This window comes from Bos taurus, chromosome 7 (genome assembly GCF_002263795.3).
Source record: "Bos taurus isolate L1 Dominette 01449 registration number 42190680 breed Hereford chromosome 7, ARS-UCD2.0, whole genome shotgun sequence".
Lineage (NCBI taxonomy): Eukaryota > Metazoa > Chordata > Mammalia > Artiodactyla > Bovidae > Bos > Bos taurus.
This window is the reverse complement of record NC_037334.1, coordinates 52,225,019-52,250,196: the sequence shown is the minus strand read 5'-3', so window position 1 is coordinate 52,250,196 and position 25,178 is coordinate 52,225,019. Positions and strand designations below refer to the sequence as shown.

The 25,178-nt window shown below is 38.5% G+C and overlaps 1 protein-coding gene and 1 pseudogene across 1 annotated transcript; both read right to left on the bottom strand.

The window, feature by feature from the left end:
• Window positions 1–25: 25 nt before the first annotated feature.
• On the bottom strand, window positions 26–25,178 carry LOC104968820 (protocadherin beta-4-like). The gene is made up of 2 exons (XM_015472267.3): window positions 22,686–25,178; window positions 26–191 (listed from the first exon to the last, which is right to left on the bottom strand). The coding sequence occupies exons 1-2, from the start codon at window positions 24,967–24,969 to the stop codon at window positions 172–174; spliced, it is 2,304 nt and encodes a 767-aa protein (XP_015327753.1). The 5' UTR covers window positions 24,970–25,178; the 3' UTR covers window positions 26–171.
• LOC104972843 (protocadherin beta-5-like) lies at window positions 1,646–11,228 on the bottom strand (annotated as a pseudogene).

Genomic DNA, 25,178 nt, shown 5'->3' with positions numbered 1-25,178 from the left:
AATTCTGATACATACTAACACATTTAAGAGTCATTCCCTCAGGTAATATAAACTTCCTATAACCAACTTTCATTCATTGGTTCAGTTCAGTTCAGTTGCTCAGTCGTGTCCCACTCTTTGCAGTTTATCTCTGAGGAGCAGTGTAATTTCTGAATCTGAGAAGTATACTATTTAATTGTCCCACGGACACTCTATACAAAAGTAAAAGTTGGTTAGCAAGATCAATCTTAAACACTTATTTCTCTAAACTTTATGACTAATAAAATGGAATGAACAACATACTTACCGTTGTTTTGTGGTCACACCTGCACAATAAAGGGAACAATTAGGCTATTAGGAAAATTGAGGCCAAGAAATAGGTATTATAGAAGTATCAAATCAAATTATTTAAAAGAGGGGCCAGGAATAATCTGGTATGTATCGTAAGTAAGCATTTTAGGAATCCATTTCATTTTTGTATTGGTAGAAATGGCCATGATTTTATTAGGGTTGTTCATTTTATTGTAACTTTTTGGTCAAATTTCCCTTCTGTGTGTATTAATTAATCAAAGTCCAAATGTATTACCCTGTTATAAGGGCATAATGCAATGTAGAAAACGAACATTCAAGAATCACCTCTGCCATTCTTTCACAATAAGGATAACACTTGGTCCTATAAATACAGACCAAATAACGTAGTGTGAAAGGTGGATTATATTTGAGTGGATACCCTGAAATTCAGTGATAGTTCATTATGACTATGTTCATTCCTATCTCACCAATTTCTGCTCAGATAAACTGGGAAATATATCTCTAAATTTCCTGAGAATGCAATAAATGGGTCAGTGCATATCTAAGCATACAAAAATACCAAACATAATTTACTTCAGAATGATTTTGTGTTTGTGGAAAGGTGAAATGATTTGAATTCAAGCAAAATTCACTTCAGGTAAGGAGTGAATGATGGAAGGTTAAAAATGAGGATATTTTTCAAAATACTTCAACTCTAGCTAAAATAAATCTAAATAAAATCTAAATTCTGAGCTGATGAAATCATTTTATAGTTGAAAAGCAACTCTATATACCCAGAAGGATAAAATTAAGATCACTGTCACCAGCCTCCATTGTTCACTTGGTAAATGTTGCTGAAAACAGACTCCCCTGAGAATATGAATAATGAAATACACTGATAAAGTAAAACCAACAATCAGAAACATCTTGGATGGGTTAGCTTCTTCTCTGAAACAAAATTATTTGTAGCTCAGTCCTAAATGCTTCCTCTTTTCAGTGGACATTCTGAGTTCTGATTCCAACTTAATGCCGTCTCTGGCATCCACAGTTCTTTATTCACTGTCTTTGCCTGAAGGCATCCTCAAATACAGCTTATTAAATTATTTTCATTTTAAAACATTTCATTTATTAGTAGTACAGTATATATAAAAATCAAGTTAGATCATTGAAGTGTCTGTGAGAACATTGGTTGCTATAGAAAGAAGGTAATGTCTTAATGTAACCCAAAGAGAGGTCAGTTGGGTATGTGAAGAAACTCCCTTTTTGGAAAGTGGATTGCGTTAGATTCCTTCAGGAAAATGCTTCTCAGTTGCTCAGATTTGCTAAAGTAGAGTTGAATTGACTTTGCTTTTATAAACCCATCTCACAAGGACTATTCATTTAAAAATTTTTTATTATGGACAAAGTTCAACATATGCAAAGTAAACAGCATAAACTTCCATGTACACACCTCCCAACTTCACAACATTCTGTCTTGTTTCATCTATACCTTTTCCTCCATTTTATGCCTCCCAGTCAATGTTCAGTTTTGCATAGTTCTTTTCTTACGGTGATGTTTACACAAATTGAAAGGCACCAATCTTAACTGTAGCATTTTTAACAAATGGATCCATCTGTGTAACCCACATCTCTCTCAAAATAAAGAACATTTCTGTGATCCACTGGGAACTGTATTAATTATATCAGTATTTTTCAGATTAATTTTAATAACTAGATGGCACAATCTTGGTCTCCTCTGGACAGGGGAAGCTAAACAATGTAAAAAAATCACCATGTGCCATGCTCTTTTTGCTCATGCGTGCTACTTGGAAGTTACCTTTCAAGATTAATTTAGCTGGATTATTACCAGTGAATTGAAATAATAATTTAACTGATGAAACATTGTCAAGTATGTTAATTTTATTTAGTTAACTTATAACCATTGCATTGCTGATTTCCATTTATATGCCACACATTTGTCTTTCTTTCATTCTGTTATAAAATTTAAAAAGTCTTCAAGTTTATTAAAAATGAAAGATAAAGACTAAGCTTCAAGGATGAATTGAAACTCTTGGAAATATTTCTAAATTTAGTTACATGTAAGGAAAACACAGTATTCAGGGAAAATATAGAGATGATATATAAACCAATAACTTAGGGAAACCTTTCATCTGATGGGATGGGATACCTGCTGCAGAAAAGTTTGAGAATATAAACAATTTGATGCTAAACGCATTTGAAAACTGAAATCATTGAAAAAAGTTTTTTTGCCAGCATTGCTATATATTTGCCAATTTTATCAATTTTATTAAAAAACAGCTCATTTCACTAATTTTATTTTTGTTTTGAATTTCATTTATTTTTTAATATATATATATATATTCCTACCTCCTGCTTGCTGTGGGTTTATTTTCCCCTTCTTTTCCTGCATGCTTGAGGTAGGAGCTTAGACGATTGAGACTTTTCCTCTGTTCTAATATATGCATTTTGTGCTATAAAATTCCCTCTCTGCACCACTTTAACTATGTCTTATAAATTTTGATACATTGTTTTTACATTTCCAGTTCACTTCAATATATTTGAAAAATTTCCCTTGTGACTTTGTCATCAACCCATGGATTAATTAGAAGTGTATTGTTTAGTCTCCAAGTGTTTGAAGATTTTCCTGTTATTTTTAGTTTGATTCCATTGTAGTTGGAGAACCCATGCTGTATGATTTCAGTTTTAAAAATTGGTTGAGTTTGTATTAGGCTTATTTATGTGGTCTGTGTTGTATATGATCTCTGAGCATTTGAAAAGAATGTATATTCTGGAATTGTTGGGTGTTCTATAAATATGTTGGTTGTTGGTTGAACTCTTCTGTACTCTCGTTGATTTTCTGTCTAGTTGTTCCATGAGTTGAAATAGGGTTCAAAGAGGGTGTTTAAATCTCCAAGTTTAATTGTGGATCTATTTCTCCTTGCAGTTCTGTCAGTTTTTGCTTAACATATTATTCATCTCTGTTGTTTGATATGTATATATTTAGGATTGTCTTTATCATTATATAATGTTCTACTTTCTCTGGTCATTTTCCTTGCATATTTTTCTTTTTACTTTCAATCTGCCTGTGTCATTATATCTGGAGTGAAGTTTCCTATAGCTAGCATATGGTTGGTCCATTTTTGAAAACCCATTCTGGTCATCTGTTTTAATTGGTGTGTTCAAAATATTTACATTTAATGTAATTACTGATATATTAAAGCTTAATTCTATAGTTTTTTTTTTTTCTATTTGTCTGTCTTTTCTGTCTCCATTTTAGTTTTCCTGCCTTCCTGTGGGTTATTAGAACAGTTTTTAGAGTTCTACTTTATCTATAGTGGGTTTTAGTGTGTCCTTTTGTATAGCTTTTATAGTAGTTGGCCCACACATAACTTGTTAGGGTTTGAAGTGAAATGAAGTCGCTCAGTTGTGTCTGACTCTTTGTGACCCCATGGACTGTAGCCTACCATGCTCCTCTGTCCATGCGATTTTCCAGGCAAGAATACTGGAGTGGGTTGCCATTTCCTTCAGGGTTTACTGGTTGTCATTTTGCATATGCAAGGGTGGAAAACTTAAGTACTGTTACATACCTTTACCCTTCCCCATTTATAATTGTCTTAAATATTTCCTCTATAGAAATTTTGAACATAGTGTTATAATTTTGGATTCAACCATCAAACATAATTTAGAAAACTAAACTCTAAAGAGAAGGAAAATCTATGGTGTTTACACATATTTTTGTTTACTGTATTCATTCTTTCCTGATGTTCCAAGATTCCTTTTATTATTGATTCCTTTCTGTTTGGAGAGCTCCCTTTAGCCATGTTTAAAAGAGTAGGCCTTATGGCAACAAATTTTCTTCCAGGAGGGTATTTTCACTGCATGTAGAATTCTGGGTTAATTGTTCATCAGTTGGAAAATACTGTGCCATTTTCTTCTGACTTCCATGGTTTCTGATGAGAAATCAACTCTTATTCAGATTGTCATTGCTCTATGTGTAATGTGTCATTTATCTGTCACTGCTTTTCAGACTTTTTCCTTCTGTTCAGTTTTCAGAAATTTGACTATATCTTTTCAGTATATTTTTTTGTTTATCTTGTTTTGGATTTGTTTGGCTTTCTAAATCTCTGGATCTCTATCTTTTGCCAAATTTGGAAGGTCTTCTCTCCTTCTGGGATTCCAATGACACAAATGTTAGATCTCTTGTTATTGTCCAACAGGTCTCTGAGGCTCTGTTAAATTTTTAGTCTGTTTTTTCTCTTTTGCTAAAATTGGGTAAATGCTTTGTTGTTATCTTCTAGTTCATTGACTCTTTGTCTTCCTGTTGTTAAGCTTGTCCACCAAGTTCTTCAATAATTGTATTTTTAATCTCTAAAATTTTCATTGGTAGTTCTTTACATCTTTTATTTCCTTGTACAATTTTATGTTTCTTTTCTGAGAATATTTTTTCTTTTATTTCAAGCATGTTTAATATTGCTTATTGAGGCGTTTTTCATCGTCAATTTAAAAATCTTTGTCAGATATCTCCAACATCTCTTTCATCTCAGTGTTGGCATCTTTTAATAGTCTATTTTACTTAGTTTGATATCATTCCAGTTCTTGCTATGACCCGGGTAGCACCTTCCTAGATGTGCCTGTACCCAAAAGGAACTCTTGCCCAAGTGCATGAGGAGATATATTCTAGAATGCTTATATCAGTATTGTTATGATAACCAAATTCCTGGAGCAACCCAAAAATCTACAATAAAATGAATTTAAAGGTGAGGGTGTATTTATTTAATGGGATACTGCAGAGCGGTGTAATTGAATGAACTGCATTTAACACTGATGAGTTCAATACCATAATGACTGAGAAAAGCAAGCCCACAGATGTCCATACTGTGTCAATACATGTATATAAATTGCAAAGACAGACAAGATCAAACAATGTATTATTTAGCAATATATGCATTTCCAATACAACTACAAAGAATAACGAGTAATTAATAAAAATTCAGGATAGTGGTTGATTTTAATGCAAGTGGAAGATGTTATGGTGGAGGCACACAAGGATTTCCAACGTCTTGGCATTGTTCTAATTCTTAAGTAGATGATGAACATTTTATTATTTTTAAATTGCACATATACATTGTGTACACTTTTTGGAATGTTTAATGGATTTCAAAATTTAAAAAGTAAAGACAAAAAAGCGATATCTTTGGGGTCAGGCTGCCTGGAGTCAAATCCTGATTCCACTACTTATTAGCTAGGTAGCCTTGGGCAAGTTACTTTAACTCTGTTCCGTTTGTTCATCTCTAAACTTGGCTTACCAGTTGTACCATTATTTAAACGAGTAAATGAGATATGTGTACAGAATTTAGAAAACAGTAAAGTACATAGATAGTATGTAATATGAAAAATATATGTAACATATAATTTTAATAATTAGCCTTCCTCTGCACAGAATCAGACACGACTGAAGAGACTTAGCAGCAGCAGCAGCAGTCTTCCTCCAGACCTTCTTTCAAAAAAAAAGTCTCATTTCTTAAGAAATAAAAAGGAATTTTTTTTGGAGAACACTGGAACATTTTGGTAAAGAACAGGAATTCCAGCATAAAATTTTTGTATCCTAACACTTGCAGGGCCACATCCTGAAAAGAGTTCTTTGCCCATTCATCACAATGCTCCTTAAAGTCTGATATTTTATAAACCTGGCTCTGCACTGCCTCATGTGGAGCACCTTGTCAGAAAATCCACTCAGGACAGAAACTTGGGTGCAGACTACCTTATCACATAAAAGCTGATAAGACCTAGCAAAACAGCAATTGCTACATACCAGATACTCAAATTCTTTTTCTTACATATGAACACATCTCTCACCAGACATGAAAACCAAAATTACACAGAAACACACAAAAAAGAAATGGGAACTCCAGGAAACAGATCATTTAGGAAATAAAATGAACTTTGAAAATTCCAAGTGCTACTATGGAAAAGACACATCAGATAATAAGAAAACACCTAGGGATTTAAATACTCCATTAAAATTGAAAATTTAATAAACATACTCAAAGTGACTGAAAGATGTTAAATGAGGATATAGAGGGAAAACCAAAGATATATAGGAGAAATATAAGAAACAGAGAAATGATTTAAATTGTTCAATATCCAACAAGCTCAAGCTTCAGAAAAAATAAGCTAGGAATACAACTATTAAGGAAATAATATTAGAGATGAAATAATTTCAGATATGACAAGGCATGAATTGTTAGAAAGTGTATTGAATATATATGTATGCAATGAAGCAGAATCGAAAACTGCATTTTCAGACATGCAGAGATACAAAAAGTCTGTATTTGTGTACCTTCTCTTAAAAAGCCACTTGAGGGTATATACTGTAGCAAAGAGATGGAATTTAAAAAAAAGGAAAGGAGATTTCCTTGAACCCTACCCAAAATCACCTAACATAAGCCCAGATCCTCTAACTCCTTGGTAGGGTGCTATTATGTGCATGGATCAATGGTTCTCCATGGTGTGCAGTCTCCCTCATTGCTGCTGCTGCTCAGTCACTTCAGTCGTGTCCGACTCTGTGTGACCCCATAGACGGCAGCTCACCAGGCTCCCCAGTCCCTGGGATTCCCCAGGCAAGAATACTGGAGTGGGTTGCCATTTCCTTCTCCAATGCACGAAAGTGAAAAGTGAAAGCGAAGTCGCTCAGTCGTGTCCGACCCTCAGTGATTCCATGGACTGCAGCCTACCAGGCTCCCCCATCCATGGGATTTTCCAGGCAGGAGTACTGGAGTGGGGTGCCATTGCCTTCTCCGATCTCCCTCATTATAAGTCAGTAAACCTAACTTTGTTCTGATATAATGTGTTCCTGGTGATCTTTAGCTGAAGAGCATTCATAATTTATATGGTCATTAAAGATAAAATTTTAATACTGCTTTTTAGGTTTTAAAACATCTATAAACAATACAAGGAACTCTTAACTATAGTCAAAGAGTAAAAAGTACCATTAATGCTGACTATATAGAAGTAAAAACTCATTTTTGAGAGGTTTGAAAGTGTAAGGGAGAAACAAAAGGAAAAATAAGAATTCTATTAGTTTCTTTCATACAAGAAAATAATAAATGGTTGTTAGTGGAATAATAAGTGGAGGTTTCATTTGAGCAGAGAAAATAATGAGATAACTATATGGATGAGGGAAAGTTAAAGTGTATAGGATACCAACAACAATAGAGTGAAATTGAAGTTTATGAAAAAGTTACAAGCATATTCTTAGTGAGAAGAAAGTATTTAAAAAGCTAGAAGATAAAGGTTTAAAAGTGCTTCCAGAGGGATAAAATAAAAAACAGATAATATCAGATGTTGGCAAGAATGTTGAGGAACTGGTACATCCATATGCTGCTGATAGCAGTCAGTGTAAATGGGTACAACCACTTTGAAAAACTATTTGGAAATATTTACTAAAAGTGGACATGCACTTACTGAACGAGCAACAAATCAACCCTAGGTACACACAGAACAGAAATGCATATACGTGTTTGTTGAAGGATATGTATGAGAATGTTTATAGCAGTATTATTCAAACAGCCAAACCTTACACGAACCCAAATATCCATATACAGTAGAATGGGTTATAAATTGTGAAATATTCACAGTGGAATACTATATAGTAACAAGAATGAACAACTAAAATTAAAAATAGTATTTATGGATAAATGTCATAAACATATTGCTGAGTTAAAGACACCGGATGCAAAACAGTTCACACTCTACTATTTCATTTATATAAATTCAAAACAGGCAAAACAGCTGTAGCATTGGTTATTGAGTTATCTGTTATGTTTGAACTGGCAGGGATTTTAAAGGGTAATTTGTGTGGCACTTGGGATGCTAATAACTCATTTCTTCAAGATGCTGATATCACGTATGTTCATTTTCTGAAAATACAGTGAGCTGTATTAAGGATTTGTCCATTTTTCTGTATGTAATAATTCCATGAAAATATTCATTAAAAATTATTTTCCAGTAGGATGAGAGCTAGGGAGTGTAAACAGAAGAGTGTTGGTTTTCATAATGCTTTCTTACATATTTCTATGCATATATTCCTTTAAAAACCAAATATTATGTAAACATTTTAAATTTTTGTTATTTAGCATCAAATAAACTTTTAGAGTGTGATGAAGCAGAATGAACGTAGAGAAAACAATATTTTATTGTTGCAAAAATTACGAAAAGAAAGCAAAAATTTCAGGAAAATCAACAGCATGCAAAGATTTGGAATGGCACGCTAAAACAAAAACAGCAAGAATCGAATGGAGTTTTCCAAAATTAGACAAGTTCATTGTAAAAGGGAAATCAATGCTATACCTGAATGTGAGATTTTTCTCCATGAGGTTCTCAAATTTTTCATCTGGGGAATTACAGATAAATGACAAATACCTTGCATCATGATGAGATCCCTAATTGAATCCAGAGCTATTCCGAAAGTTGGCATTTTCCTCTATTCAACGGGAGGTTGGGGAGAATCGGCTTTAAGAATTTAAACTCATTTAATCCCGAGCATAACGTCAAGCACACCTCCTACAGATAGCTCTGGGACAGGGTCCCCGTGCCGCTGACGTCCACCAGGTGGCCCGGGAAGTGGCCCTCGGCCACCGGGCAGCGACCCGCCCTTCCTGCACAGCCGCACCGCCATGAACACCAGCACCGAGAAGAGGAAGAGCGACGACACCGACGCCAAGGCCACCACCAGGTAGACGGTGAGCGGGTCGGCGGGCACTGCGGCCGCCGCTTCCGCTTCCGGGGCCGGCAGGTAGGGCTGCGAGAAGCCGTCCACCAGCAGCACGTGCAGCGTGACGCTGGCCGACAGCGGCGGCTCGCCGTTGTCCTTGACCAGCACCACCAGCCGCTGCTTGGGCGCGTCGCGCTCGCTCAGCAGCCGCGCCGTGCGCACCTCGCCGTTGTGCGCCCACACGCCGAACAGCCCGGGCTCCGTGGCCTTGAGCAGCTGGTACGACAGCCAGGCGTTCTGGCCCGCGTCGCCGTCCACCGCCACTACATTGGTCACCAGGTAGCCCGGCTCGGCCGCCCTGGGCACCAGCTCGGTGCAGGGCGCCGAGGCGTTCTGCAGCGGGTAGAGCACGAAGGGCGCGTTGTCGTTGGCGTCCGCCACGAGCACGCGCACCAGCGCCTGGCTGCTGAGCGCCGGCGAGCCGCGGTCGGTGGCGCCCACGTGGAACTCGAAGGCTCTTAGGGCCTCGTAGTCCAGGGACGTGAGGGCGAAGAGGTGGCCATTGTCGGGGTTGATGGACACGAGGGAGGCGAGGGGCACGAGCGGGTCGGGGGGGCGGCAGCAGCGAGTAGGTGACCTGGGCGTTGGCGCCCGCGTCTGTGTCTGTGGCGCTGACGCTGCCGATGTGCAGGGCGGGGCTGTTGTTCTCGCGGACCCACAGGGTGTAGGAGGTCTGGGTGAAGCTGGGGGCGTTGTCGTTGACGTCGGACACCAGCACGGTTATGTTGTGCTCGGTTTTCACTCTGGGGGTTCCCGTGTCATTGACTGTGATGGTGATGTACCTGGCTCTTTCCTCTCCGTCTAGCGGTCTCTCTCACCAGAGTGTGACAGTTTTTGAACGTGGGTTTCAAGAGAAAGGGGAGATCATTCTGAATGGAGGAAATCATCTTACCGTTTTCCCCGGAATCTGGATCAGAAACACTGAAAACAGCTACCACAGTCTCTGGGGAGTTTTCTGGGATAGAGCTTATGAGTCTCGACATGGTCAGCTTGCGGGCGTCGTCGTTCCCATCCACCACCTCTATAGCTACAGTGCATTTCCCCGAAAGCCTCCCACCATCTTTGGCTACAATCCCCACGTTATAAAATCGAGTTGCCTCGAAATCCAATGCCCTTTTCAGACCAATTTCTCCTGTTATTTCGTCTATTACAAATGGTTGAGTAACTTCATCTCTTTGGAATAGTGCATAGGCTACTTTCCCATATGTTCCTGCATCTAAATCTCGGGCAGAGACAGCGACAACTAAGGAGTTTAGGGGGCTGTTCTCTGGAATCTGGACCTCATAGACGGACTGTAAAAATTCTGGGGCATTGTCATTAATGTCCACGACTTCGATGCGGACTGTAGTGGTCCCAGACCTGGGCGGAGCCCCCCCCCCCCCCCCCCCCCCCCCCCATCCAGCGCGGTGAGGGTTAAACTGAGCTCAGGCTGTTTCTCCCGATCCAGTGCTTTGTCCAGCACCAGCTCTGGGTATTTTCTGCCATCTCCACGATGATGAGTGACAACATGAAAATGGAAGTTAGGGCTGATTGTGTAGTTTTGAACCGTGTTACTACCTATGTCAAAGTCCTGAGCTATATTCAAAGGAAACACAGTCCCTGTCTGGACGCTCTCGGGGATTTTTAGGAGCATTTCTCTCTCTAGGAACTCTGGGGAATGGTCATTTATATCTGTGCGATGAAGATCAGCTTGAATAATCTGTACCGGGTTTTCCAGTAATAGTTGGAAATGCAGTATACAAGGATTTGTCGCCCCGCACAGCACTTCCTGGTCTGGTTTTTTATGCAGCAGCAAATTCCCGGTCTTTAAATCCAGCTGCAAGAGCTGTTTGTTTCGTTTGTAATCGATGCGGGCACCCCGCGTGGCTAGTTCCCCCACCCTGAGACCCAGGTCTTTTGCCAAGTTGGCCACAAAAACCCACTTTCTGTTTCTTCTGTCATGGAATACCTAATTTCTTCAGAGCCAGCCTCCCACAAGAGGAACAATATAGCAAGAAAGAGAAGTTGCGTTTTCTGAAGCGTTTTTGCTGGTGCGGTCTCCGTTAAGTCCAAACCCGGTTCAAGAAGGTGCAGTTTCTTCAACTCCCGAAATACAATCAACCCAGGTGATCTGGTTAAATAAGCTTGCGTTAAATCTCTCTGACTGCCTTGCACTAGGCCAATGCCCTTTTTTGGAGTCCTCCACGCCTAGATCTTACGTAAAATGCTTCCTTCTTTTAGAAAGCACTGGGAGTTCTGATTCCCAGTTTAATGGCTTCCCAGTTAAGTTCAGTTCATTTCAGTTCAGTCACTCAGTCGTGTCCGACTCTTTGCGACCCCATGAATCGCAGCACGCCAGGCCTCCCTGTCCATCACCAACTCCCGGAGTTCACTCAAACTCACGTCCATCGAGTCGGTGATGCCAACCAGCCATCTCATCCTCTGTCGTCCCCTTCTCCTGCCCCCAATCCCTCCCAACATCAGAGTCTTTTCCAATGAGTCAACTCTTCGCATCAGGTGGCCAAAGTACTGGAGTTTCAGCTTTAGCATCATTCCTTCCAAAGAACACCCAGGGCTGATCTCCTTCAGAATGGACTGGTTGAATCTCCTTGCAGTCCAAGGGACTCTCAAGAGTCTTCCCCAACACCACAGTTTAAAAGTATCAATTCTTCGGTGCTCAGCTTTCTTCACAGTCCAACTCTCACATCCATACATGAATACTGGAAAAACCATGCCTTGACTAGATGGACCTTTGTTGGCAAAGTAATGTCTCTGCTTTTCAATATGGCAATATTGAAATGCAATATGACCAACCTAGGTCATAACTTTCCTTCCAAGGAGTAAGCGTCTTTTAATTTCATGGCTTCCCAGGCAGTCACTAATCTCTCCATTCATACTTCTAAATACTATTGCATATAGTATTTGCTGTTTCATTTCATATATATGCAGTCAATATATTTGAAGTCACAGAATTGTTCCCAATTGTATCTCCAGTTCTTAGTTATTGGACGTTCTTAAAAAACATGTGCTGGGTTAACTTCAGTGAAAGAATACTTTTCAGAGCAAACTAAAACCCTAGTATTCCTCAGAAAGTGCATTTTGAGCACACAAAGAAACTTTTCCCTTATTGGATCCTTAATTGATTAAGAAATAAGTAATAATAGATGTTTAGAATCTTACAGTATTATAAAATTTTAAAATATATCAGGAAAGGACATAATCATGAGTGTACAACTCAAAAAAGTTCAGGAAGTGAACACATTCATATGCTAAATGTAAAGTAAAATTGAAATGTTAACAAAAACTATAGAAGCCCCCTCTTGTTATTGTCTGGTCACTACTCTTCCCCTGCTAGATAAAGGTATGCACTCTTCTGAGTTATAGTATCATGTGTGTGTCATAGTATCATGGTTTCTGTCTTTTTTTTTTTTTAACTTACACAAATGGAGTTATAGAGTGTGTTATGTTTGCCTTCTTTCACTCAATCTTACCTTTGTAAAATTCATGTTACATATTGTTTTATTCTCATTGCTTTGTTATTCTATTGTACCACCATTTTTTATTTATTCTCCAGTTGATGGACCTTAGGGTTTTTCAGTTTGTGTATATATTGAGTAGTCTTGCTATAAACATTCTTGTCTTTTGGTGTCTGTGTGTTCATTTATATTTAATATTCCTAGGAGTTAGACTGCTGTGCCTTAAGATATGCACACATATTTATATTTTTGTTTTAGTTTTAATAGATATTGCAAAATAGTTTTCAACTCTGGTTTTACAAAAACTAGCAAAGAGTGAGAGTTCCAGTTGCTCCATATCCTTGTCAACATTTGATATTATCTTTTAATTTTAAACACTCTGATGAGTATGTGATGTTATATTGTAATTTTATTTTTATTTTATGTCACTGTAATTTTAATTAGTGTTCCCTGATGATTCCTTAAATAAGCACATTTTTCACATGGTTATTTTTATTAGGGTATATCCTTGTGAATTGCATAAGTCTTTTGTCTGTTTTTCTATTTAAGGTATTTGCCCTTTTTCTGATTGATCTTTAGAAGTTCCTTATATATTCTTGGCATAAGTACTTTTTTAGAAGTATGTATTGCAAATATTCTCTCCCATTCTATGGCTAGCATTTCAACTCTCTTGAGATATCTTTGAAAAACAAAACTTAACTTTTAGTCTAATTTTCCAATATTTTTAATTTATGGTTTGAACTTTTTGTATTTTCTTTAAATCTTTGCATGTGCCAAAGTCATGAAAGTATCGTTGTGTGGTGCTTCTGAAAAATCACTTTACTTTTCACATTTAGAGCTGTAATCCTCCTGAAATTAATTTTTTCATGTTAATGAGGTTAGAGTCAAATTGCTTTTTTCATATAAATATCCAAATGACCACACTGCCTATTGAAAAGCTGCATTTCCAATTATTTTCTGATGTATCCATTTTTTCATAAATCAGGGGTCCATAGTTCTGTACAAGTCTTTTTCCCCCATTATTCTCTTTGTTTATCCTGTAATACCATATTGCTTTTTAAGTAATAATTCATTATACAGATATACCAGTTTTTTAATTAATTACTTTCTGGTTGCACTGGGTCTTTGTCGCTGCATGCAGGCTTTTCTCAAGTTGGGGGGAGTGGGGGCTACTCTTTGTTGCTGTGCACGGGCTTCTGATTGCAGTGGCTTCTCTTGTTGCAGAGCACAGGCTCTAGGTGCATGGGCTTCAGTAATTGCAGCACGTGGGCTCAGTAGTTGAGGCTTATGGGCTCTGGAGCATGGAGTCAGTAGTTATGGTAGTCGAGTTACTCCACAGCATGCAGAATCTTCCCTGACCAGGGATCGAACCCATGTCCCCTGATTTGGCATGGGAGTCTTATCCACTGTACCACCCAGGGAAGTCCTGGGTGTACAGGACTTGGGTGTACCATATTGTCTTGGGTGTACAGTCCTGGGTGTACCATATTGTCTTCTTAATTACTATACTTCATAATAGGTTTTATTATCTGATTGGTAAGTCTTCCAGTTTTACTCTTTGCTTTAAAATTGTTTTAGTTATTATTGTCCCTTTGTATTTCCCTATAAATTTTATTGACTCCCCTGGTGGCTCAGATGGTTAAGCGTCTGTCTACAATGCGGGAGACCCGGGTTTGATCCCTGGGTCGGGAAGATCCCCTGGAGAAGGAAATGGCAATCCACTCCAGTACTCTTGCCTGGAAAATCCCATGGACAGAGGAGCCTGGTAGGCTACAGTCCATGGGGTTGCAAAGAGTCGGACACGACTGAGTGACTTCACTTTCACTTTCATAAACTTTATTATCTTTTTAATATTTTTATTTATTTGGCTGTGCCTGGTTTTAGTTGCAGCATGTGGGGTCTATTAATAGTTCCCTGGCCAGGGATTGAACTCAGGCCCCATGCATTGGGAGCATGGTGCCTTCTCCACTGGACCACCAGGGAAGTCTCCATATAAACTTTAGATTCATCTTGTTACCTTTCACAAAGAAACATGCTAAAGTTTTGTTTAGGATTTTATTGCATTTATAGGTTGACTGGGAAGAATTGACATATTCCCAGCATTGAGTCTTCCAGTATTGGAACATTATATATCCGTCTGTTTATTCAGGTACTTAACTTTTCTCAGTAATATTTTATATTTTTCAGTGTATAAGTTTTATGGATATTCTGTTAGGTTTGTTTCTAGAAGTTTGATATTTCTGAAACTTGTAAGTGATAACTTGGAATTCTTCATTTTCTGGGTTTTATTGCTATATAGGAATACAATTATTATTTGCATGTAGACCTTATATCCAGTGGCATTATTAACTTCATTTATTAATCCTAACAGTCTGTGGATTCTTTATGACTTTTAATGTATACAATCATGTCATTTAAAAAAATAATCATATTTATGTATTTAGTTTTAGTTGTTCTGGGTCTTCATTGCTGCGAGGACTTTCCCTAGTTGCCTCAGTCAGGGGCTACTCTCTAATTGCAGAGAGTGGGCTTCTTATTGTGGTGGCTTCTCTCCTTGCAGAGCATGGGCTCCAGGGCAGTCTGGCTTAGGTAGCTGAGCTACTCCCTGGCTGTAGAGCACAGGCTCAATAGCTGTGGCACACAGGCTTAGTTACTCTGAGGCATGTGGGATCCTCCCAGATCAGGGATCAAAACTGTGTCTCCTGCACTGGCAGGTGGATTCTTTACACTGAGCGACCAGGGAAGCCCCATTGTCATTTTTTTAAAAAGACCTCTTATTTCATCCCTTCCAATTACTGTGCATTTTTTCCTTGCTTTATTCCACTGCTTAGAACCTGCAGTAAAACACTGAAATGAAATAGTATAAGCAGGCATTCTTGTTTTATTCTTGATCACTGAAGAAAAGTTTTAAATAATTTTCCATTAAGTATAATGTTTATTGTAAATTTTAAAATACTTTCTGAAAGTTCCCTTCTGTTTTCAGTCTGCTAACAATTGTGTGTGCTGAATTTTATCAAGTGATTTTTTTCTGTATCCATTGAGGTAATCATATGATTTTTCTCCTTTACCTATTAATGTGATGTATTGATAGATTTAAAATATTAAATTGATTTATATTCCCTGAATAAGTTTTCTCATACTTTATTATTTCTCTTTCATATATTTCTGAATTTTATTTGTTGATATTTTGTTTAGAATTTTTCCATCTGTGTTTTTAATAGAGATTGGTCTCTAATTTTCCTTCCTTATGATGTCCTATTCAGATTTGGATGTCATAATTCATTGAAGTCATTCTGGTACCCAAATAATCTGGGAAATATTCCCTGTTTTTTCTATCTTCCAAAAGATTTTGCATAAGTTGGTATTGTTCCATGAGTATTTAGGAGAATTCACTAGTGTAAACTGAAGTGGCAAGGTTTTTAATAACAAATTTAATTTACTTAATAGAACTAATCAGATTCCTTCTTGTTTCAGTTTTAGTAAATTGTGTACTAAAAGATTTTTCCATTTTACATAAATTTTCAAATTTATTGGCAGATGGTTATTCATAATATCCTTTTTTATTTTTTTAATGTCTGTAGGATTGATAATCAGAGAAGGCAATGGCACCCCACTCCAGTACTCTTGCCTGGAAAATCCCATGGACGGAGGAGCCTGGTGGGCTGCAGTCCATGGGGTCGCTAAGAGTCGGACACAACTGAGCGACTTCACTTAGACTTTTCACTTTCATGCATTGGAGAAGGAGATGGCAACCCACTCCAGTGTTCTTGCCTGGAGAATCCCAGGGACGGGGGAGCCTGGTGGGCTGCCGTCTATGGGGTCACACAGAGTCAGACATGACTGAAGCGACTTAGCAGTAGCAGGATTGATAATGATGTTCCTTTTTTCATCCCTGATATTTGTGATCGATGTTTTCTTTCTTTTTAAAATTAATCTTAGTAGTCTTAGTAAGAGTCTTTAATTCCATTCATCATGACATAGAACCAACTTTAAGTTTTGTTAATCTTCTTGGTTATATACTTTTAAAAATAATTTTATTTATTTAGTTTTGGCTGTGCTGGGTCTTTGTTGCTACATGGGCTTTTCTCTAGTTGCTGCAAGTGAGGACTGCTTTCTAGTTGCAGTACACGTGCTTCTCATTGTGGCGACTTCTCTTGTTGAAGAGCACAGATTCTAGGGCCTGTGGGCTTCAAGTAGTTGTGGCTCCCTGGGCTCTAGAGCACAAACTCAATAGTTGTGGCACATGGGCTTAGTTGCCCCATGGCATCTGGGATCTTCCTGGACCAGGGATTGAACCTGTGTCTCCAGCACTGGCAGATGGATTCTTCACCACTGAGCCACCAGGGAAGCCCTTCTTGGTTGTATATTTATCAGCATTGTATTTATGTTTATATATATAATACATGCATTATTTTTTCCTTCTTTGTTCTTTTTCTAACTTCTTCAGATGAAAGCTTATTGTTTTTTAACCTTTTTTATCTAACATGTTCATTTAAAGTTTTAAAATTTCTCTGTAAATTCTGTTTTGATATATCATATCTTAATTTTTACCCAGTTCAAAATGTATGGAAATTTCTTCTGCAATTTCTTCTTTTGACTCATGGATTATATTATTTACTTTTGAAGCATTTGGGGATTTCTGGATAAATTTTTATTTCTAACTTAATTTCACTTCTTTAAAAATTTTTAGAGAATTGCTTTATGACCTAGAATATGGATAATTTTGATATATGCCATATGCATATAAGAAGAACATGTACTTTCCTGTGTACTACGTATGTCAGTTTATTCACATACGATTATTGTGGTGTTCAGATTTTTAATATTCTGTTTTTGTGTGTCTTCTATCAGGGGTTGAGTTAATTGTTAATATATCCTCTCCTATGTGGATTTGTCTATTTTTTATGTTCTTTCAATTTAACTTTTTATATTTTGTAGTTTTCTTATGGGGATATATTTAGTCTTATAACTGACATATTTTTGGTATATTTTACCCATTTATCATTATGAAATATCTCTCCTTATCTGTAGTAATGCATCTTTCCTTAAAGTCTCCTTTGTTTTATGTGAGTATATCTACACTTGATTAGTTTGGTTAATGTTTGTATCTTTTTCTATTTTTAAAACTTTCAACCTGTGATAATACACACACAGAGGTATGTGACAACATATAGCTGAATTTTTCTTAAACCTATTCTGACAATTTTGGTTCTTTAACTGGATTATTTAATCCAATAGCAATTACTGTAATATTTTATATCTATCCATTTATATTTACCATCTAAAATTTTTTTCTATTTGCTCTTAAAGTTTTTTTCTTCTTTTGGATAATTTAGATATTTCTTATTTTTTCCTTCAATTCATTTAAAATTACTCTTATGATTATTCTAAAGATTACAACATGCATCTTTAATCTACAAGCGTCTAATACAAATTATTTCAGTTTACTACTCTTATGATAATGTTTAGAACCTTAGAATTCCTTAACTCTGTTTATATCACCTGCCTTTTACATCACCATTATCATGAATTAAAATGCTACATATACTTTAAATCCTTTAAGAAACTATTATTTCTACCTTTATTAATCAATAAATAACAGTTTATAGTTACCCTTATTCTTGTTCATTTCTTCCTGCAAATCTGTGATTCCTCCAGGACTGTTTTCCATCTTCCTAATGAATCCACTAAAAGTATTTATTTTAGTGCAGATGGGACTGTGATTGATTCTTGAAGTTTTTATTTGTTTTAGAACTTCGTTTTTGCAAGATGTGTTTTCTGGTGATAGAATTCTAGTCTGGTAGCTAATTTTTTTCAGGACTCAAAAGACATCATTCCTTTGTCTTTTGGCTTCTTGATGGTCAGCTCTCCATCTTACTATTATTCCTTTAAAAGCAATGTCATTTTCATGTGATTGCTTTTAAGATTTTCTCTTTGACTTTAGTCTTTAGCAGCCTTCCTGTGATATTTCTAAATATGCGGTTTTTTACTCTTCTAATTAGGTTCACTGAACATCTTGAGGGGTAAATTTTTTCATCATTATTGGTCATCATTTCTTTACACATTCCTTATTCGCTATTCCTGGTCCTTCCAGGATTACAATCATGTATGTGTTGGAGTTTTTCATTATGTTCTACATGTAACTAAATGTTCTTATCTGTATTTTTAATTATTTTATTCTTCAGTGCTTCTATTTGGATATTTAATATTGACCTGTCTTGCATTCACTAATCCTATAATATTTTACGACAACTATGCCATTATACACGGAGAAGGCAATGGCACCCCACTCCAGTATTCTTGCCTGGAAAATCCCATGGATGGAGGAGCCTGGTAGGCTCCAGTCCATGGGGTCGCTAAGAGTCGGGCACGACTGACCAACTTCACTTTCACTTTCCACTTTCATGCATTGGAGAAGGAAATGGCAGCCCACTCCAGTATTCTTGCCTGGAGAATCCCAGGGACAGAGGAGCCTAGTGGGCTGCCGTCTATGGGGTCGCACAGAGTCGGACACAATTGAAGTGACTTAGCAGCAGCAGCAGCAGCAGCATGCCGTTATACAATCTAATATTTTAAAATTTCAGTATTGTATTTTTCAGTCCCCAAATTATATTCTATTTCATTCTGTGGTGAAATTCTCTTTACCTGTTTTCTATATTCCTTATTTTAACATATTAGTTATACTTATTTTAACACCATTGTCAGTCAGTTCTAGTATCTTATTTTATCTGTAGATCACCCGTATGTCTGGTTTTTCCTCTAGGTTTTATTCATGTCAACCAGTTTTTTTTGTATGTATGCCTTATAATTTTTATCGAATGTTGATTATTAATGTAAAAAGCTCTCCTCCAGGGTTCTGATGATATTATATTTTTCCAGAAAGAGTCCATCTTTTCCTTTGTTAGCTTGACAGTGTGTGCTGAGTAGCTTCAGCCGTATCTGACTCTGAGACCCTCTGGACTGTAGCCCGCCAGGCTCCTCTGTCCATGGGATTCTCCAGGCAAGAATTCTGGAGTGGGTTGCTATATCCTCCTCCAGGGGATCTTCCCAACCCAGGGACTGAACCAGAGTCTCTTAAGTCTCCTGCACTGGCAGGTGGGCTCTTTACCACTAGTGCCACTGGGAATCCCCTTTAGATTGATAGAAACATGTCTAATCAAATTGCCTTAATTCAAAACAGGCACTGTGCTTAGTCAAGATTCTTTCCAGTCCTAATAAGTACCTGGCCCTCCAGAATTTTCAGTTCGGAACTCAGTGTATTCTCCACAGTCTCTCAGATGGCAGATCACAAATTCTGATCTCATATATTAAGACTATTAAAACTTCACTTGGCTTTTCAGTAATTTTCCACTTAATATTTTGGTCTTCTTTCCTGGAATGTCCCATAATTTGACAAATATCATGAGGGGGAGAACTGGCCATGAACTTGAATTCTCCAGTTTCCCAAAGACTGTTGAAGTTACTCTATCCCTGGCCTTTCCTTAGACTTTGCAAACTTCTTTAGGGCAAATTGACTATTGGAGTCAGTTCACAGCTCCAAGGATTTTCCTTTTCAGGAATCTTAGCCCCTTCAGTTCTTTATATATCATCTGCTGTCTGTTGCTTCAAACTGAAAATTTCTGAATTTAAAGCAGGTTTAAATAATCCATCTTATCTGAAAACAGAATTCTACCAAATAGGACTATTTAAAATCTATATTTTGTAATTTTAATAGTAAGAATGTTGTTTATTCGTTAAGTTGTGTTCCACTCTTTTGCTACCCCATGGACTGTAGCCCACCAGGCTCCTCTGTCTATGGGATTTCTCAGGCAAGAATACTGGAGTGGGTTGCCATTTCCTTTTCCAGGGTATCTCTGGACCCAGGGATCAAACCCTCATCTCCTGCATTGGCAGGTGGGTTCTTTACTGCTGAGCCACTAGGGAAATCCAGTAAGAAATATAAGGTCTTAAAGTGATGTGGCTTATATTGCCTTCAGTAAAATGTCTGCCCCTAAAACAGCATGTACTAAACTCACTATATCTGTACCTAAAAACAACAAAGGAATTGTAAAAAATGTCAATATAATAGAAGTACTTGAGAAACTGTGATTGAAATGGGTATTATCCAGTTATTTGGCCTCCATTCTCTATTTTTGTTTTGCAGAAAAGAATTGTCCAATTTTCCATAAGGTATTCATTTTGTGGAAATTATCTGGATTATATTTACTATTAAATTATAATCACTGAATTTTAAAATGTTAACCTGTTCTATACTAGAGTCTGATAGTGATCCCCAACTGGTAAGGAATGATCTATGCTTTATGAATACACACAGCAATTTATAAGGTAATACACAAAGTAATTCATAAATTTACTCATATAAATTCATAAATGTGGGTTCTGAGTGTTTATTTGGCCAGTCTCCTTTGGGTGATTATACAAGTTGGGCTTTCCTGGCATACACAAAAACATGAAGTTATACTTTCATAATGTTGAAACATATTGCTGAAAACTTCAATCATATTTCTTGTCATCATCCATAAAACTATTTCATTTAAATATCTAACAGAAAATGGTGAACTCATTAAAGCTGGCTACTAAATGTCATATATTTGTGTTTAATTCTGTTCATATTTTTATCACTTTCTAATTTCAAGTCTCAGATTGGATGAAAGCTAAAAGCTATGTTTCAATAATAACTTGAATAATTTTTCTTTTTTATTATATTTTTAAAAATGTAATTCAGGGAAACACAAAATAATTAAGTTCCAGTAGGATGACACTTGAGATTTAAAAATAAATACTTAGGTTATAAAGCAAACTCTAATTACTCATATTGTGCCAAAAGATCAATAACTGTTCTTATAGCTATATAAATTTAGTTAGAAATCACAAGTCATCTTAATTGGCCTAATGAACATGACATAAAACAATTATAATTCAGATAAGTTTATTTCTTAATTTCTATTTCTATTCTTATTGTCTTAAAGGAAAAAACAATGCTTCTTATTGAAAGTTAGCATAATTGAAAAAGTAAATTTACGCAAAATATACAAAAGCTACATTGAAAGACAAAACAAGGTCATTTGGACATCAAAAATACATCATCATTTTGTTGATAAAAGCTGCTCAAGTTTACAAAATAGAGTAATCAGACTAGAACATAATCAACAAAACTCAAGAGAAACTCTCCCTTTTTTGAAGGATGTGGAAGAACTGAAAGCCAAGAAAAACACATACTTTGTACTTACATTTGAACTTCTATTAATAGAGCAAAAGAAGGACAGGAAAATATATGATGCCCTCTACCTCTTGAGTCCCTCTAAAGGATTTAGGATTTACTTAAAGTTCTAAGGTTTTTAAGTATGTTATCAAGCAGTGAATTAGTTTTATTTTAGTGAAGTGAATTTGATACCAAATTATATAAGATTTTCTCTTATTTATAAATAATAATGTTTTTATTTTAATATTGGTATTCCTGAAGCAATTACAGTGTGCTAGGTAAGTAGGAAACAAATAATCCCTAGCATATATGGTACTCAGAATGGGATAGGGTCACAATTGTAGTGTATTAATAATTTAATAAAGTGCATGTTTAGGTGCAACTTATGAGAAATAAGTATGCTAAGTTATATGCTCATGGCTATTTAGTGGGGTACAGCCTTGTAGAATGAATGGTGAACAGGAAAGCTCTAGGTAGCTACAAAGAATTTCTAACACTCTGCCCTTGCAAATATAAGTAAAGAAACCAAAACATACAGAAATGCAAGATTATGTAAAAGCTTTAAAGTATTTCCTTAAAAAGACATTAAAAGAGGTTGATTTAAATATTAATAGAATTTCTTTACAGCTTGAGTAATTTATAGTTATGGGAACATTAATCACCGAGAAGGTAAAATATGGAGAAATAATATCAACTGTAACTAAAAATGCTAAATCCAATGAATACTATAAAAGGAAAATTTAGTAGAGACATGCATAACTTTTGGAATAGAGATATATATACAAATTTATGTAACAGTACAATCTCTTAAGAGAAAAATATTGCAATGTGACTTAGGCTTAACAAAATTGAGAGCCTCACTTAACCAAATATGGCATTTAACTGAATACAAAGCTATTTCTACTGTTGGGGCTTTCCTTGATTTCTCTCTCGTTGTCCTGAACCAAAAGGTTAGGGAATATCGGCTTCAGGAATTTGAACTCACCAGTTCTGTGGTCTCCCGTCAGACACACCTCGTACTGGTAGCTCTTGGACAGGGTCCCCGTGCCGCTGACGTCCACCAGGTGGCCCGGGAAGTGGCCCTCGGCCACCGGGCAGCGACCCGCCGAGGCCGCCCCGCCCCTCCTGCACAGCCGCACCGCCACGAACACCAGCACCGAGAAGAGGAAGAGCGACGACACCGACGCCAAGGCCACCACCAGGTAGACGGTGAGCGGGTCGGCCGGCGCCGCGGCCGCCGCTTCCGCTTCCGGGGCCGGCAGGTAGGGCTGCGAGAAGCCGTCCACCAGCAGCACGTGCAGCGTGACGCTGGCCGACAGCGGCGGCTCGCCGTTGTCCTTGACCAGCACCACCAGCCGCTGCTTGGGCGCGTCGCGCTCGCTCAGCAGCCGCGCCGTGCGCACCTCGCCGTTGTGCGCCCACACGCCGAACAGCCCGGGCTCCGTGGCCTTGAGCAGCTGGTACGACAGCCAGGCGTTCTGGCCCGCGTCGCCGTCCACCGCCACCACCTTGGTCACCAGGTAGCCCGGCTCGGCCGCCCTGGGCACCAGCTCGGTGCAGGGCGCCGAGGCGTTCTGCAGCGGGTAGAGCACGAAGGGCGCGTTGTCGTTGGTGTCTGCCACGAGCACGCGCACCAGCGCCTGGCTGCTGAGCGCGGGCGAGCCGCGGTCGGTGGCGCCCACGTGGAACTCGAAGGCTCTTAGGGCCTCGTAGTCCAGGGACGTGAGGGCGAAGAGGTGGCCGTTGTCGGGGTTGATGGACACGAGGGAGGCGAGGGGCACGAGCGGGTCGGGGGGCGGCAGCAGCGAGTAGGTGACCTGGGCATTAGCGCCCGCGTCTGTGTCTGTGGCGCTGACGCTGCCGATGTGCAGGGCGGGGCTGTTGTTCTCGCGGACCCACAGGGTGTAGGAGGTCTGGGTGAAGGCGGGGGCGTTGTCGTTGACGTCGGACACCAGCATGGTTATGTTGTGCTCGGTTTTCAGTCTTGGGGTTCCCATGTCAGTGACCGTGATAGTGATAATGTACTCGGCTTGACTTTCTCTGTCAAGAGGGCTGTCAGTTACCAGGGTGTAGAAATTCTTGAAAGTCGGTTTTAAAATGAATGGCAGATTGTCTGGAATGGAGCAAATCATCTTTCCATTGTCTCCGGAGTCTCTATCTCGAATTCGGAAGATAGAGACCACGGTCTCCGGGGCATTTTCTGGGATGGAGCTGATGAGTGAAGATATGGTAAGTTCAGGGGCATTGTCATTCACATCTACCACCTCTATTACTACAGTGCCTTTCCCGGAAAGGCCTCCTCCATCTGTAGCCTCAGTTTCCACGTGGTAAGATTTGATTTGTTCAAAATCCAATTTCTTTGTCAGTCGGATTTCTCCTGTGACTTCATTTATTGAGAAAGTTTGTTTAATTTCCTCTGAGGCTTGGAACAAGCTATAGGAAACAGTCCCAAAGTTTCCAGCATCTACATCCCTAGCTAAAACTGTAAGTATTAGGGAGTCTAGAGGGCTGTTTTCCAAAACCTGCACCTCATATGGAGTGTGCACAAACTCGGGAGCATTGTCATTGACGTCCATGATCAGGATTCGCACCATGCTGGTGCCGGACCTAGGTGGAGACCCACCATCCAGCGCCATTAGGGTTAAGCTGAACTCTGACTGCTCCTCTCGATCCAGCACTTTGTCCTGCACCAAATCTGGATATTTCTTGCCATCACTATGATTTCGAGTGAGAACGTGAAAATGAGAATTGGCGTTGATGGTGTATTTTTGAAGACCGTTGCTACCCACGTCCAAATCCTGAGCTAATTTCAACGGAAATACAGTCCCTGGCTGGCTGTTTTCCGGTATTTTCAAAAGCATTTCCCTATTTGGGAATACTGGGGAGTGGTCATTTATGTCCTGTATTAATAATTCTCCTTCAAAAAATTGCACTGGAGTTTCCAGGAACACTTGGAAATGCAGCACACAGGGTTCATCGGAGCCACATATGTCTTCCCGGTCTAGTTTCTCCCTCAAAAGCAAATCTCCAGTCTGACGATCCAGCAGCAAGCGCTGCTTGTCATCGTCACAAACCACCCGAGCCGACCGTGCCTTCAGCTCCCCAATTTCCAGGCCCAGGTCCTTGGTTAAATGGGCTATAAAGGAGCCGCTCTCTGTTTCTTCCAGAACAGAATAACGAATAGGCGCAGGGTTAGCCTGAGACAAGATTACCATCAAAATAAAGGTTGTCACTTGCCTGTTGGGTTGAATTCTCTCTAGCGTCTCCATGTTGGAGCCAGGGTGCTTACATCCAGTCCCCCTTCAGCAACCAGAAGAAGACCAGAGGTGTTAAATTTTCTTGCTTGGTAGAATCCTCACAGAGTCACTTGTAATCTTAAATTCGTTTAGAATATCGCTGCCCAAATTCGTTGGTAACCCAGTACTGCTGGCAGAGCTTACTTGTGGTGGTGTTTCCGTCTTGCAGCAAAGGAATACGT

Bases quoted from the DNA above. Each gene is read 5' to 3' on its own strand.
- LOC104968820 (XM_015472267.3), bottom strand. From the start codon at position 24,969: ATGGAGACGCTAGAGAGAATTCAACCCAACAGGCAAGTGACAACCTTT. The intron at 192-22,685 runs GTGAGTTCAAAT...ACTTTTGTATAG, and splicing joins GACGGGAGACCACAGAACTG to AGTGTCCGTGGGACAATTAA.